Genomic DNA, 16718 nt, shown 5'->3' on the forward strand with positions numbered 1-16718 from the left:
CTATGATAATGCCACTGCACTCCAGCCTTGGTGATAGAGCAAGACTCTGTCTCCAGAAAAAAAAAAAAGAAAAAGAAAAGAAAAAAAGAAATGAAAAAGAAAAGGATGACATGAGGCAAATGTGTGACAGAGTGGCAGACCCAGAGAACTGATGCTAATTACTCTGTTGGCAAGAGAGAAACTTCCAGTCTTGAGGTGTTATATGCAGATGAGTAATACTTGCCAGTGAACAGGAAATAAAACAAGTGACTTAAGAAGCCTCAAACTGAGTTTATTGGGGTATAGAATGGGGGATAAAAAGTAACTCCGGGCCGGTCGTGGTGGCTCAAGCCTGTAATCCCAGCACTTTGGGAGGCCGAGACAGGTGGATCACGAGGTCAGGAGATCGAGACCATCCTGGCTAACCCGGTGAAACCCCGTCTCTACTAAAAAATAAAAAAACTAGCCGGGCAAGGTGGCGGGCGCCTGTAGTCCCAGCTACTTGGGAGGCTGAGGCAGGAGAATGGCGTAAACCTGAGAGGGGGGGGTGGGTAGAGGGAGCTTACCGCCACCTAACCCCCGCCCGGGGGGACAAAGGAGCGAGCCTCCGTCTCAAAAAAAAAAAAAAAAAGTAACTCCAGTATATTCAGGTAAAGTCTGATATAGCTTGGGATATCTCAAATACAACACCAGGGCTACTCTAGGGTCAAAAGCCCCCAAGAGAAAACAGGAAAATTAGACATTGCTCTCAAAAAAGCCAGGAAACAGGACAGTATACCAATGCTTACAACCTCATCCATGTTCCCAGTGACTTCCCTGACTTGTCCATTCTTGTACCACTTGAAGTCATCAACATCTTTCCATTTTTTAGCCCAAATTACTGGATAAGAAGAAAGTCTTTTTCAGAAGAATAAGGTGGTTCTCATTCTTCTCCTCAGTGCCATCTGGTTCCAGTCAAAAGGTAAACTTCCTCACAAAGGCAAGTGTTAGGAACTATAAGCTCTGGAAAGACTAACATCAGGGCCTCTTCCCATCCACTAAAACTAATTTCCCATCTCTAAAAGCTACTGTGGCTAAACTCTTAGAAACCGGTTACATTGGCTGGGCATAGTGGCTCATGCCTGTAATTCCAGAACTTTGGGAGGTCGAGGCAGGCAGATCACCTGAGGTCAAGGGTTTGATACGAGCCTGGTCAACATGGCGAAACTCTGTCTCTACTAAAAATACAAAAATTAGCCAGGTGTGGTGGTGCGCACCTGTAATCCCAGCTACTAGGGAGGCTGAGGCAGGAGAACCGCTTGAACCCAGGAGGTGGAGGCTGCAGTGAGCCGAGATCGCGCCACTGCATTCTAGCCTAGGCAACAGAGCAAGATTCCATCTCAAAAAAAGAAAGAAACCAATTACGTTATACAGAAACTCTCATTCAGCTTAGAATTTTTACCCAAACAGTGAATGAGGTTTAGAATATAGTGTTTTTCAAAGTTTGCAAGAATTTGGCATTAGCAGGGTAATTTCATCACAACCTCCCCATTTTCCAGATGTCCAGTCATGATCTATTTAAATCCCACCATCCACTTTCTCTTCTAATTGACTATTATCCAGCTGACAGGAGCTTCCAAGAAACATAATATAATATGCACTGCAGTATACTGGCTGCTTGTTGGGATTGGAATAGACCTGTTCAGGTTTGAGAGACATGAAAGGATTAGCCCCATAGGCAGTGATGTGTGTATCCAGTTCCACCAGAATCTGCAAAGAGGATACCAACTCCTGATGACTGTAGAAGAGAGAGAAGAAAAATTACTGATTGTGACAGAGATAAAGCAAAAATTGCCCAAGAGCCTGACATTTCTGTAATCACCAATCCCCCAAATTGCCTAAGGCTGGACTAGGCAAGGGCTATCCTTCCCTCCCAAATGTCTCATTAGATACTCAATTAACTAGCAAAGGACTGTTTCAAGGGGATGAAATAATCATATGCGGAAAAGATGAACATCCTCACCAGAAGGTAGATGAGCAAGAGGGGGCAAAATGAGCTCATCTATATAAAGAGAGATGTAAAGTCAGGGAAGTATCACAAATAGGAAGAGGTCAAAACCTGTAAACAGTAATCAGTGTAGGAATCTTATAGTCACGAAGTAGCAGCAGGGTAGGCAGCCAAGCCTCCATCAAGTCTGGGGAGGAATGGAAACCTGTGGAACAAAAATGAAAATGGGAATAGGGAAAGACTAAAGCAGACCCTAAGAGCAAGATATTTCTTTGACTGTGAGCACCCCACTCTTCACCTTGCTTATCCCCAATCATTATCATCATCATCATCATCATCATCATCATCTACTCCAAGTTCTTCGATGAAAAACTCTGAACCCAAGTGTAGTACATATTGCAAATCATCAAGAAAAGTTGTCATCATATTGTGTTTAATGAGACCAAATGAATGGGATTCCAAAGACAGAAGATACAAGATTCATGATGGAAAATTCTCAGGGAAGCCACCCTCTATTCCCCTGAACCAATGAGTCTTACCTGGATGGAATGCTGCCACCAAATCTGGATGGTCTGTCTGCCCAGTCTCTACTTGCTCCTCCCAGAAGTCATGATAGAGGCCCCTGTGGGCACTAAGCTGAATTGTGCCAGGTTCCAGGGGTGAAGTTGAGGTGCTCTGTGAAAAGCCATTAGCCACGTCTACACCCACCATGACCACACGGAGTCCAAGGTGCCCAGGAAACATGTGGCCAAGTTCATCATAGTCCCCAGGGCGAGTAAGAAATGTCTCCACATGGGAAGCACCAACCACATGCACTGTGCTTCCCCCAATCCTCCTAACATCTATCTCCAAGGCCCTAAGTCCTAGGCCCAGGGTCAAGGGCCGTGACAGGACATCTGTCAGCAGCCGCTTCAAAGATCCCTGCAGGACATCTGGGTCTGGCCTTGGCCGTCCTACACTGGCCCATAAGGTGGTCACGGCATGACTGACTAGCATAGCATCCAGTGTAGCATCTAGGTGTAACCCCTTCATAGAAAACCAGGAGTCCCAGTCCTGTACAGCTTCAGGTGGCCATGGCCAAGGTCCTGAGGGTAGGACAAAATCACCTGTAGGAAAGAAGAAATAAGAAGTAACCTAATGCTTTCCTGGCTTCAAAATTTGCCCCTCACTAACGATCAATATTCCCTCCATGTTCACTCTGCCAACCTGTGAGCAGGGGTGCCCCATCCTTTGCCCCACTTCCTCATTTTCTCGTAACAATATGATTTTGTATCTTCCTTTAAATACAATCAACTATGACCATTACAGCAGAGTTCCTCAACACCACCACTCCACCTGTGACCAGAAGCCATTCCATGAGACGGTCCACGGCCACAAGACGAAGCTCTTGACAAACCCTCCTGTGTGCGGGCCAGTCTGACCTCTGGCACTCCGGACCACAGTAATAGACATTTCTGCACCTGAGAGAATGAGAGAGAAATAATTCTTATACTATAAATGTGATTGGGGTTATCTGACAAAAGGAACTGATATTCCTGCACCTAGGATGGTGAATAAGTAAGGAAGGGAGAGGAATGACAGCTGATGCACCAAATTTTGGGGACTACATTTGGCAGACAAGGCAGGAGGGATTGGGAATATAATTATTCTGCCAGACAGAGTGATACCTTACTCTCATTTTTTTTTTTTTTTTTTGAGACGGAGTCTCGCTCTGCCTCCCAGGCTGGAGTGCAGTGGCCGGGTCTCAGCTCACTGCAAGCTCCGCCTCCTGGGTTTACGCCATTCTCCTGCCTCAGCCTCCCAAGCAGCTGGGACTACAGGCGCCCGCCACGTCACCCGGCTAGTTTTTTTTTGTATTTTTTAGTAGAGACGGGGTTTCACCATGTTAGCCAGGATGGATACCTTACTCTCTATCTGGAACTTTTTATATCACTTTTAGTAAAAACACCACAAGTTTGCAGCTGTCCTCTCTTAACAGGTATGGTTCAACCCCCACCTCCCCAGAACAAATGCAGTCTTACTCCTTGAGTACTTGAGAGAGAGAGAGAGAGGACTGTATTATGGTTTCTTGTCTCACTTCCCAATAACACCAAAAATAAGCAGGGTTAGAACACTGTTCTAATCTCTGTAACCTGGATGACAAAAAATGAGGACCTAAGCCTTAGGTTATTTTGAAAACTTTCAGATCTTTCCTCTTGGAATGAGGTTGTAGTACAGGAACCTCTGCCTCCTGGGTTCGAGCAATTCTTCCACCTCAGCCTTTTAAGTAGCTGAGACTACAGGTGTGTGCCCCCACACCGGGCTAATTTTTTGTATTTTTAGTAGAGACAGGGTTTTGCCATGTTGGCCAGGCTGGCCTCATGTGATCTACCTGCCTTGGCCTCCCAAAGTGCTGGGATTACAGGCATGAATGTCCGGCTAGTACAGGATCATTTCTGAATGTCTCCCAATTAGCACCCCCAGAAGTTACCTCTTACAGTGCCGGAGAACCTTGGAGTCTGAAAGGCCACTAGGGAGTACTCTACAGTGAGCACAGAATCGAAATGTGTCTTCCATCCTCTGGAACATTTCTTGAGGACATCGAAATCCAAAGCCTGATACAGGGGTGCCCCCATCTACCACCAACCTGCAGAGACAGCATGGAGAAGGAATGGCAGTGGGCAAAGGAGTATCTCTCATGCCCCCCATCTTGTCTCCTACACATTTCCACTTACTCCTACGTCTCTCACTGCCATCATTTTTCACTTAAGTGAATATTTCTTCTTTTATAATAATACAGTAACTGGCAAAAGTCAGGATGAGAAAATAGCTTATTGCAAATACTTCATATTCCCCAAACTGTACTCCCTTCTCCACCTTCTGAAATTTACTTCTACCAGACACAATATATCCCTCTTCCATAGAGCTGGTCACTCACTTGTATTCTTCATAGCTTTTCATGTTCAGCTTTTGAAGGATCAGCTGCGATAGGCCAGGAACATTGTCATCCAAGGAGAAGAAGCCAAGTGTGTCAATGCTAGGGCCCGGTTTTGAGGGGGTCAGAGGCATAGGGGTCACAATTGTGGTTGGGGTCATGACGATGGGAGCCACTGATGAGGGAGGTTTCCTGTGCCTTCGTCGCCGGGACCGTGGAGCCATGGCCTGTCCAGTGATACGTGGAGACTATATGCAGAACAGACATGGAATAGAATTTTACAAGCTGGACACATGTGAAATGTTTTCATATGCTTGACCTTTCACTTCTCATTCAAGTCTCTCAGACCCAGGTTATCAGTAAGATTTATTCAGTATTTACTGGTTATTGATCACCATAGACAGCTGTGAAAAATAGAGAAAAAAGAGTTTGTTGTTGTTTTTTGAGATAGAGTCTCATTCTGTCACCCAGGCTGGAGTGCAGCAGCGCAATCTCAGCTCACTCCTCCACCCAGCCTCCAGTGTAGCTGGGACTATGGGCAGGCGCCACCATACCTGGCTAATTTTTGTATTTTTTAGTAGAGATGGGGTTTCACCATGTTGGTCAGGCTGGTCTCAAACTCCTGACCTCAGGTGATCCACCCACCTGGGCCTCCCAAAGTGCCAGGATTACAGGCTTGAGCCACTGCGCCCAGCTGAGAAGAAACAATTTTATATGAATATAATTTATACATATTAAGTCCCATTTTATATATATGTGTGTGTATATGTATATATATATGTATATGTGTATATATACGTGTGTGTATATATATGTGTGTGTGTATGTAAGTAAATGCATAAAAAAAATTTGACAGGGCCCATAGAAAACTGGTAACAGCCAGGCATGGTGGCTCACAGCTGTAATCCCAGTACTTTGGGAGGCCGAGGCAGGCAGATCACCTGAGGTCAGGAGTTCAAGACCAGCCTGGCCAACATGGTGAAACCCCGTCTCTACTAAAAATACAAAAACTTAGGTGGGTATGGTGGTGGGTGCCTGTAATCCCAGCTACTTGGGAGGCTGAGGCAGGAGAATTGCTTGAACCCAGGAGGTGGAGGTTGCAGTGAGCTGACATCGTGGTATTGCACTCTAGCCTGGGTAACGAGAGCAAAACTCCGTCTCAAAAAAAAAAATTACAGTGATTAAGTCTGAGTAGGGTAAGAAGCCAGTTAAATAGGAACTAGGCTGATAGAACGTGTCTGTAAACTTATCTGTAATGTTTGACTTTTTTTATCAGGAGAAAATGTTAATATATCTTTAGTGTATTTTAAAACTCAATTTAAAAGAGGAAAAAGCAATAGAAGTTTTAGTTGTCCAAAGCGAACATCCAATTGGAGACTTAGACAATTTAATCTAGTTAGAGAGAGAAAATATTTTGAAAGACCTATTATCACATTTATAAGCAATTTGCCAAGAAGTAAAAATTAAATGTAATACAAAACATGCACTAAGAGTTATGTAGTCAAGCAAGTCAGAAAAATTTCCTAAAGTGGTAAGTTTTGAGGTAGAAATAAGCCTACACCGAGTCACTATCTGGCTGTGACTCTGTGCTGTCCTCCTTCCCTGTCTCATCTTCTCCCATGCCTTCCATAAGAGCTGAGGAAACAGGAAGGACCATATGAGAAAAATTAAAATGTCCATTCATGTAATATGTATTTACTGATAAACAGATGAAATCATCTGCAAAACACTCTATATAGAAGCAAAAATGAAAAATACGTATCTCATCTAAAAGTCTTATAGGGAAAGTAGATGTAGACTATAAGGTACTATATAAATCCAACCAGAAAAGTGCAACTAAAGCACTAATGGGAGATCAGAAGAAGAAAATCTCTCCAGTGGGTGAGAATTTCTTCAGTGGCTTTCTTCATGAAGCAGGTAGCAGTTGGAATAGACCTTGAAAGATGGGAATACTTTGAATACTTGGAAATAGGGAAAAAATTCTAAGCACAGAGGAGAGAATAAACACAGAAATATGGACAGAAACATTCTGCAAATTAATGAAACAGAATGACTTGAGTTTGAACGTTTAAAGTATAAAGACCTAAACTTAAGAAGTAAAAAGTCTTTAAAAGTCTATAGGGGAAAGGTTCATGACATAGTTTTGGCAATAATTTCTAGGATATGACACCAAAAGCACAGGCAACACCACCACCAGCAAAATAGATAAATTGGACAGCAAAACTGAAAACTTCTGTGCATCAAAGGATGCTAACAGCAGAGTCAAATGACACCCCAAAGAATGGAAGAAAATATTTGCATGCCATATATCTGATAAGGGGTTAGTATCCAGAATATATAAAGAATTCCCACAACTCAATAACAAACAACAAACAAAAAAGCCACCAAACAACCCAACTAAAAAATTGGGCAAAATATGTGAATAGACATTTTCCCAAAGAATAAATGCAAATGGACAATAAACACAAGAAAATAAGGTCAATAGTCATTAGGAAAATGCAAATCAGAGCAACAGTGAGATATCACTTCATACCCACTAGTATGGCTATTATCAAAAAAACAGAAAATAACAAGTGTTGATGAGGATATGGAGTAATTTGAACCCTCATACACTGCAGGTAAGAATGTAAAATGGTGCCACCACTATAGAAAACAGTATGGCAGTTTCCCAAAAAGTTAACATAATATTACTATATAACCAGAAATTTCATTCTTAGGTATGTGCCCAAAATATTTAAAAACAGATACTCAAACCAATATTTATAAGTGAAAGTTCATAGCAGCACTATTCACAACAGCTAAAAAGTAGAAACAACCCAAAGGTCCATCAATGGATAAATGGATAAACAAATTAGGATATAAATATACATATGAAGATGTATATTATTCAGCTATAAAAAGAAATGAAATACTGATAAATCACATGCTACAATGTAGATGAACTTCAAAAAACATTATGCTAAGTTAAGAAAGCCAGACACAAAAGGTTATATACATGTTGTATGATGCCATTTCTATGAAATATGTAAACAGGTAAACCCAGACGCAGAAAGCAGATTGGTAGTTGCTAAGGGTTGGGTGGAAGGAAAAGTGGGGAGTAACTGCTTAATGGTTATGGGGTCTTCTTTTGGGGTGATAAAAATGTTTTGAAAAAAGACAAAAATGGTGGTTGCACAATACTGTGAATATACTAAATGCCATTTAATTGCTCACTTTAAAATTACTAATTTTATGTTATATGATTTTCACTTCAATTAAAAAAGAAAAGAAGGTATTCATAGAAACTGAGAGGCTAAAAGGTTATTAATCCCCAGATTAACTGTCTTCAGGTACAGAGAAATGATAGAGGATTAAAAATGCTGGCCATATGAATGAGGTAACTGTTAAAGTTCAAACCAGGGATCATGTTTTGTTACAAAAATGATCTGACATTTGATCCTTCTAGATCAGATCTGTTAGGAAAAACCTCAGAATCATCATGCAGCTGAGGTGTATGCAGGTGGCAAAAACAAACAAAAAGCTCCCAGAATTATCTAGCTCATATCCATATCTTACAACATGACTCTTAAAAACCCATCCTCAGGTTAATGGAGGAACAAATTTGTATTTTCCTTTGTACTTTCTTTCTCCTCATCCTTATGTTTCCATCTACCCTCTTAATATCTCCCCTCATCCCAAAGGTGAATGGATGGTTTCAGAGTCCACAGAACAGAAATAGCCAAGCTCATCTGTATACCATATCCTATATATTACCTTCAATGAAGAAGAAATTGGACCTAATGATATTAGATTATCTTAGGGTTTAAGGGTCATGTCCTTTTAGTAAAAGAGTAGATGGAATTGCCCTTCACACTTTAGGACCCCATTTCCAACAACTAACCTCATTCTCTCCTCTACTTTTAATCACCTCACATTCTCATTGCATTTTCAGAATCACTGCCATTCTAGAAAAAGCATTTATCTACTCTACCCACCCACCTCAGGCAAGATAATACTTTCTTTTTCTTTCTTTTTTTTTTTTTGAGACGGAGTCTCACTCTGTCACCCAGGCTGGAGTGCAGTGGTGCAATCTTGGCTCACTGCAACCTCTACCTCCCAGGTTCCAGTGATTCTCCTGCCTCAGTCTCCTGAGTAGCTGGGATTACAGGCTCGCACCACCACACCTGGCTAATTTTTGTATTTTTAGTAGAGATGAGGTTTCACCACATTGCTCAGGCTGGTCTCAAACTCCTGATCTCGTGATCCACCTGCCTCAGCTTCCCAAAGTGCTGGGATTACAGGCATGAGCCACAGCACCCAGCCAAGATAACACTTTCTTAAACCTTGAAAGAATGGACATTTTTTTTTTTTTAATAGGTATGGAAGGAGAAGTGTGATTTGAGACAACTCTAGGGTCTTAAGTCCCAGAATTTATAATAGATACCTCCCTGAAGTTAAAACATAAGCCTTTTTGCTGCAATGGAGCAAGTCACTTAAAGTCAGAAAGGTACTGCTTTACTTATCTGCATTTCCAAGGAGAGGTCTTCCTCTAATGTAAGATTAGCTCTTGGCAATCTGGGAGTTGGTTGAACTGGTTAGAAAGCAAAAGTATCACACAGTTTGGGGAAGAGGAGTGGTGGTAAAAATCCCTAATGTCACAGTCTCCTCTGTGTCTAGAGCACAATGTTCATGATACAAATGAGTTAGCTTTCTGGCAGAAAAGTAAGAAGGTGGGTGAGAAGCCAGGTCTTTGATCTGCATCTACATACATCATCAGGTTCATGTTTGAGTTTGTATACCCCAGGCCCAGACACAGCTTCCCTGGTTCTAATTTTCCTGCAAAGAGCCCCAGGCTCCTCCCTGTTTATGGGTTATAAAGAGAAACAGAGGAAAAAACAGGGGACACACGGGAGAAGCTGGAAAGAACTGCAATAAGCTCTTTGAACTTTCCAGAGTCCAGAATGTTCTCCACTTAGAAAGGGAATCCCTTTCATTTTTTTCTAGCCATCCCCAGTGACTTAGGCTCTAATTTAGTCCCAGTATGAGAGAGAGAACACCAACACCAAGAACTGGAGAGGAGAGGAGACATGATCTTGATTGCCTAGAAAAACTTTTATCCTTCATGTCCAAATTACAAGTCAAAATATTAATCTATTCCTAGACCTAGGTTTCCCATCTTCTGCTTTACCACCAAGAGTACCAAGCTTCACCTAAACTACAGTCATATTTTCACTATTTGCAGATAAGGAGTGCTCATCTAATTTTCTGTAAGTCACCAAAAAATGCAAAACGTCTTTGGGGAGGTAGGGAGAAAGGAGAGTGAAACTGGTCATTGGAGATCCTTAAAAGGTGGTAGGAAAAGAGAAGGAGAAATGCATTAAGGACACTGTAATTACGGCCACATTCAGCTGTTTAATCAGTGATTAACACTGCTTGGGGTGATAAATACTTTACTCAATTATAAACTAAGCAAGCAGACAGGTTGACGGAAAAAACTTACCCTGCTAAGTCCTCAGCTTCCTTCCTTCTCTCTTTCCTCCAAGTGAAGTGAGTGCTTGATCTCTTCAGATCTAGGCTGTGACTTACTTGCAGCTGTCCCTTCATATCACTTTCCTTTGCAAACTGCTGAAATGCTGAGTCTCAGTGATTAAGTGTGCCCTGCCAACCAGACAAGGCTGAATTCTCCCTAATGAGGCAAAGAGGGATCTGTCCCCTTGCCTGAGGGCTTCTCTCTTTCTAACCTTTGTTCTCTGTCAAGAGGGCTCAGGACTGTCAACACTCCCAAGTGTTAGCCAAGTAAAGGCCAGGCAGGCTGACAAAAAATGAAACCTACTGCTTCCTAGATTTCTCTCACTCAAGACAATATTTCTGTTTTCAGTTTACAGCTTCAGAAAAAAAAAAAAAAAAAACCTTTGGATTAGTGCAGAAGTCAATATTTGATTGGAAAGGGTAAGCAACTTTCAAACCAAGTGGGAGGAACCAGAGGATCAGGAACCCTCCGGAGTTCTGTTTGTTGATCTAGACACAGGATGAGTTCCCCCAGGCCCAGTGTCCTTTTTTAGCATAACAAACACTGTTCAAACAAAACTCAACAATATCCAATCTTGGATTAAGTAGAAGGGAGAAAATAAATGGCCATTTAATGATACAGAATGAAATCAGTTGTAGGGGAAACATGCAGAATTAACTTGTAAAATTCACTTTCCTGAAAGAAGGGTAAGGTAAACTCTCTGAGTGAGTGTCATCAGGAGCAGTTTACCTGTTTAAGAGAGGAATAAATGCTTCTGGGATATCAAGCAAAACCAAAATATTAGTTAATGACTAAAAATACATACTATTCATAGGAAAAGAAAATAGAAAAGAATCAGCTCAACCATTCTCTTATCCTCCTTGTAATCGCAACTGATGCAGGAAATTCAATTCCACATTCCTAGCTTCTTTCTACTTACAGATATCCTAACTGATGTTGTTAGGGCAGTGGTCCTAAAAGACTGCAAGATGCGACTTTCTTACCCCTCTCCAAAATTTTTTAAAATTTTTAAACAAAAAAGTTCTGACTTTCTGCTTATATCTGGCCCCAGCTCTCACTTACCTGCTTCTGTGAACATCATCAAACTGTGGAACAGAATCACTTGCAATGAGGTCCCGGAATGTGGCAAATCAAATCCACACAGGAACCCCAAACTGCAGAAAGTACAAACTACACGCAGGGAAGGTGCAAGAAAAGTGTTAAGGATTCAACCAAACACTGCATAACATTATGTAGAATAGCTGTGGATAAAGGAAAATCAGTTGCAATAGGCAAAAACCCTAAATAAAATAGGGGTAATTCACTTTGAGCAAAAGTTTCAGGCCAACTTCAAATTTAACGGGCTTCAAAATTTAGCTGAGAACCTCAAATGTTTTGAGTTCTGTTAATAATGGCTGAACTGCAGAAGATACAAGACATCAGAGACTGACTTTTCTAATTCAGAAGTTGTCAATGAATATAAAGGAGAATGGTAATATAGAAAAACTTTGATGTTGAATACTTATATTTTACCATCACTATGACTTGCTCTGGTAGACATTTAAAGTTACAATTTAAAAAGTCTCCACTTTTCACAATTTGTATTCATCATCAGTTGCATTTTAAAAATCTTAATAAATGGTATGTTGTGAAACGAATTATGAAGAAAGACTACAAAGAGGTTCCTATTCAACATGTAGTAAGTGGTCTGTGAGCCACTGTGTGATACTTTATCACTCTTCAGGTATATTGCTTTTCCTGAGTGTGGCTCCTTTCTCTTATTTTCCTCTTAATTTTTACCATCAATCCATAGTTTTTTTGCTGATAGTACTTAATGCTCACCCATGATTCCCACAAACACTATATAATGCTAGTTATGCATCTAAGGGCTAAGGAAGTTCCTGGCACCTGATATACTAAACTCTTACTTTATTTACTTTTTAATTTTTCTATTGGGTCTATTTTAGCCAGATAAACTCTTTACTGAATAGCTTTCATAAAACAACATCGACAACAATCTTTAAGGTATGCAATGCATAACCTTACAGCAAACTCATGGACTGCTTTGTAAGTTAACATTATGGCAAGCAGAGAGTTATAATAATTAACAATTTGTGGCCAGGCATGGTGGCTCATGCCTGTAATTCCAGCACTTTGGGAGGCTGAGGCGGGTGGATCACGAGATCAGGAGTTTGAGACCAGCCTGGACAACATAGTGAAACCTTGTCTCTACTAAAAATACAAAAATTAGCCGGGCGTGGTGGTGGGCGCCTATAGTCCCAGGTACTCGGGAGGCCAAGGCAGAAGAATCACTTGAACCCACAAGGCAGAGGCTGCAGTGAGTTGAGATCATGCCACTGCATTCCAGCCTAGGTGACAGAGCGAGACTCCGTCTCAAAAAAAAAAAAAAAAAAAGAAAAAGAAAAAACAAAACTATTTGAGAAGTTCTGTGTTACCTGGAATTAGGCAAGTACGTGTGTGTGTGCGCGCACACACACTTGCCTAATATATTTACATGTATATATTTTGTTTATTTTTAAGGGATGGGGTCTCACTCTGTCACCCATGCTGGAGTACAGTGGTACAATCACAGCTCAACACACAGCCTGCAACCATGAGCTCCTAGGCTCAAGCAATCCTCTGTCAGCCTCCCAAAGTGTTTGGATTACAGGCATGAGCCACTGTGCCCTGCCTATATTTTGACTGAATGTTTTATAATGTATCTCATTGTAATTATTGTTGAGAACTGTAATTCAAGTTATTGTATTATATTATTATATAATTTTGAGCAATATCCTAATATCCCTCAATGTGCAAAATCCTATACTTACTTTGATTATGACAAACAAGAAAGGAATAAGATAGGAAAATGCAATTATCACTAATATTTTTTCTTGTTGTTAGAACACCCAGTAAATTTGCAACACCACTATAACAAAATTCTAGACAATAACATATTTTCTTTCAATTAAAAGATAATGAACAGTGATCTTAAATATTAGATTTAGGGGCCTATAGTAGGCATTCAAAGTCCTCTAATACTCAGTTACTAATGCTCATGTAAAACAAGTATATAACAAAAGTTTTTTTAAGGCAAAATTTATAAAGAATTTAATCAAATCACCATGAACTATCCACGAGATAATCTCCGGAGGATATCCCAGCTCTAGTAACAGGATTCTCTGATTTGCATCAAAAGGCCAAATCAGACTGCATCTTCCAAATAAAACCCAACACAGAGATAGGAGCAGCGGCCCATGCATGGAATTTATTGTGTGCTACTGTTTATAAAATACTCGAATAGTCCTGCACATGCATAATATTTCCAACTTAGACAGGAGACCATACAGGGTGCACTTTCTGGCAAACAAAACAATAGATGGTTCCGCTGCCTGGAGCTCTGAGTTGTATTCCAGGGCATGAGGGAAGCAGGCCACCAAAGTAAAGGGAAATACCAAACTACAGTGGCAATCAATACAGGTCAATAATTGTGAAAAATTAGCACATGGTTCCATTTAGTTTAACCAAGCAGTTCAGTAACTATCAAAAGAAAAGTTTCAACATGCAGTCTTGACTTTTATGCTTCCACTAACATCTGAATGATTGAACAGAACCATTGCTTCTAGGCTGCATTGCTTAATCAAAAACACTTCCAGAACATTTTAAAATTTCCTTTGCATTAAAACATAAAAATGATAGAAAGCCAGCAGCAAATCACCCTGGTGGCTATTTAAGCAACTTGAGTACTCACAATAAACTAAAATTTCTCATAACATCTAGGTAACCTATACATGTCGTACCTGTACATCATAGGTCTATATATTAAATATTTGCAAAATGAAAACATGCATACACAAAATACATCAAGTTTTACAGACATGATTTGAATTAAAATTTACTTTGACAATGTACAAACTTCTTTTAAAGTACCTTAAATGAGTAATTCTGTAATTCTTCATAATTTTGAAATTTAGAGGTTTTCTTCTTAAATATCTGGGGTGTAAATCTTAAAAGATCTGGGCAAAAAAGATTCTAAATTAGTTTTTGGATTTGTGTTCAAGTAAGAGAGCCTGCCTAGAAATAGGATATGCATTCATAATTAAAAAATACCAAGACTATGTTACAGAATTAGCCACATTTAAGAACTATAGACCTGAGGTCAACATTTTGTATAAATGCCAACTGGGTTTCTCGGCATTTTGCTCACAATTCAAAATACAGCTAGTAACCTCAGAAATGTATTTTAAGACCATGCTAATTCATCCTTTAAAGACATTTCATGGAAAAAGAAAGTCCACATTAGCTCTTAGGATCGTATTTGAAATCCTGATTGAAAAACAAAATCTAATTCTACTGAAGGGGAAAAGAAATCTGATTTGTAAACTTAAATGTGTGAACCACAAGCATAAAATGGAGGTGTGGATGCCCTCCACTGGAAATTGCCCCAAGCCCCTTGCTCACTGCTCTCCACCTTGGCAGCGATGACCCAATCTTATCAGATAGCACATGTCCCAGGGCCCTCAAGCCTCCATCCAGGAAGGGGGCTGGGGTCTCAGAAGCACAATGGTTTCTTCAGAGGGACTGTGACATTTACAGTCAGCTTGGCCGACCCCTCCAGCTCCTCGGGTGATCTGTCCATTTGGGGCCCGAGATGTGAGAGTCCCTGGGAAGTCGTGGGTCACTGGGCAGTATGGTTGCCCGTCCCGTGGTTCTCAGTGGCATGTGCGGTGTTCAGAGAATTGAAACCATCTTGCTGTACAGCATCTTTCCGAGGTGGCATTCTCTCATTGATCCTATCCAAACCCTTTGCCTCTTCAAAACTGCAGATTCTATGTGGTGGAGAGAATCCTCGTATTGCTTAACAAAATGCAAATTTGATAAGTCAGTAATTGAAAAACATTTCTGAGATTTCAAAACATAATTAATGATTTTTAAGAAGAAAGAAATTAGTAGCTGTAAGTAGCAACACTTAAATCTTACTTTAACTGAATCCTATCCTCATTTCAGTCTTCCCTTAAAATGTGAAATGTTTAAACCTAAATATAAACATGATAGCTTCACAGGTGACAAGTGTTAGCAAAGCCTTCCAAAAAATAAAAATCCAAAAAAATGTTAACCCTCTTCTGCCCCCAAAACCAACCTCCAGGCAATGGTCTCAGGGTCTGCCTGACTTCTACTATACCAATTATCTCCTACATTAGTCCCTAAGATCACCGGTGACTATAACAGTAAGGCAGCAACGAGAGTAGGGGCAAGTGAGGAGGCTAAACAAGGTTAATCCTCAATATACAAATCTGTACCAAGAGCTTGGGAGGAGAAAGAGGTAAAGAAAGGTAAAATATAGTATATCAGAACTATCTTGGAGGTCAAGATCAGCCCATCACCACCAATATAACATTAAAAAGGTGGGAAGTGCCTCCAAGAGTTAGATCTGTGTATGGCTGATAGCAAAAAAGTATTTATAATCTCTTATTTTAGGAGACGTTTTCCTTAATTCACTGGCCATACTGCACAATCTTCGGAAACTCAAATCAAAATAAATGGCAATTCTCCACCAATTGTATGGTTTCTCATACACTTCATCTAGAATGATGCATCCTCCATTATTAACATGTTCACAGGAAATATTTTCAAACCACTAGTTATAATCTGGTTACTTAATATCTGCAATCCCTAGGACTTAGTCTGGCACATGAACCAAACAAATGGCTGGAGCTGCAAACACTGAGGAATGTGAAATACCAAGCCAGCACATGATATGTATGAACATAATCTTATCATACACTATAGCCCAAACTGCAGCCAAAAAAAAAAAAAGAAAAGAAAAGAAGATCATTATAGTGACAGTTCCTGTATTCTCAGCCAGGCACACTACTGGATATGAGTAAAAAACTCACACCTATATCTAGAGGAGGTTTCACTTAAGGAAAAAAATCTGAGTAGCATAGAATCATGCAAAATATGGAACAGATCTCTATTTGCAGGTCTGTTTGGCAATTTCCATTAAAATAGGCAACTTTATAAAGCTATACTGTATAGCATAATATGCTATACTCTAAATAAATCAGAAACATTCTGATTGCACATTACACTGGAAAAAAGAAAAAGACTGTCACCATAGACATCAGCCCTTCTGATTTAAGAATGAAAAATTAAAAAAAAAGAGGGCTGCAAGGCTTCTAAACTTGATGAATCAGTGAGTCTGATTCATCTTGGGCTGTAAAAACTAGGAGTAAAACACACCCACAGGACATTCTCTGATGCCCACCCACACACCACAGATCTCTGCCCAGCACAAGGACTCTGATCATACCTTTTTCAGCCTCAATAGCCTCAACTGTGGCTGTACA

General features: G+C 40.4%; 2 protein-coding genes across 9 annotated transcripts in view; both read right to left on the reverse strand.

Annotated features, from left to right (window-relative positions):
• Positions 1 to 620: 620 nt before the first annotated feature.
• Positions 621 to 10730, reverse strand: MSS51 (MSS51 mitochondrial translational activator). Of its 2 annotated transcripts, XM_023204962.1 has the most exons (7): positions 10360 to 10730; positions 4884 to 5128; positions 4437 to 4592; positions 3302 to 3426; positions 2506 to 3072; positions 2078 to 2171; positions 621 to 1756 (listed from the first exon to the last, which is right to left on the reverse strand). In XM_023204962.1, exons 2-7 carry the CDS (start codon positions 5102 to 5104, stop codon positions 1537 to 1539), a joined length of 1383 nt encoding a protein of 460 aa, XP_023060730.1. In that variant the 5' UTR covers positions 5105 to 5128; positions 10360 to 10730; the 3' UTR covers positions 621 to 1536. The 2 variants fall into 2 exon arrangements, with proteins under 2 accessions (XP_023060730.1, XP_023060729.1); XM_023204961.1 differs by lacking the exon at positions 10360 to 10730 and having other exon boundaries at positions 4884 to 5384.
• Positions 10731 to 13610: 2880 nt separating this feature from the next.
• Positions 13611 to 16718, reverse strand: part of PPP3CB (protein phosphatase 3 catalytic subunit beta) — a 60797-nt gene continuing 57689 nt past the window's right edge. For 3 of the 7 annotated variants that reach the window (XM_023204952.1, XM_023204951.1, XM_023204957.1), the window contains exons 13-14: positions 16682 to 16711; positions 13611 to 15225 (exon numbers count right to left, since the gene is read on the reverse strand). In XM_023204952.1, the coding sequence (XP_023060720.1) occupies positions 15047 to 15225; positions 16682 to 16711 (209 nt within the window). In that variant the 3' untranslated portion in view covers positions 13611 to 15046. The remainder of the gene's footprint in view (positions 15226 to 16681; positions 16712 to 16718) is intronic. The other 4 variants (XM_023204956.1, XM_023204955.1, XM_023204953.1 and 1 more) reach the window with 2 other exon arrangements.

This window comes from Piliocolobus tephrosceles, chromosome 9 (assembly GCF_002776525.5).
Source record: "Piliocolobus tephrosceles isolate RC106 chromosome 9, ASM277652v3, whole genome shotgun sequence".
Taxonomy (NCBI): domain Eukaryota; kingdom Metazoa; phylum Chordata; class Mammalia; order Primates; family Cercopithecidae; genus Piliocolobus; species Piliocolobus tephrosceles.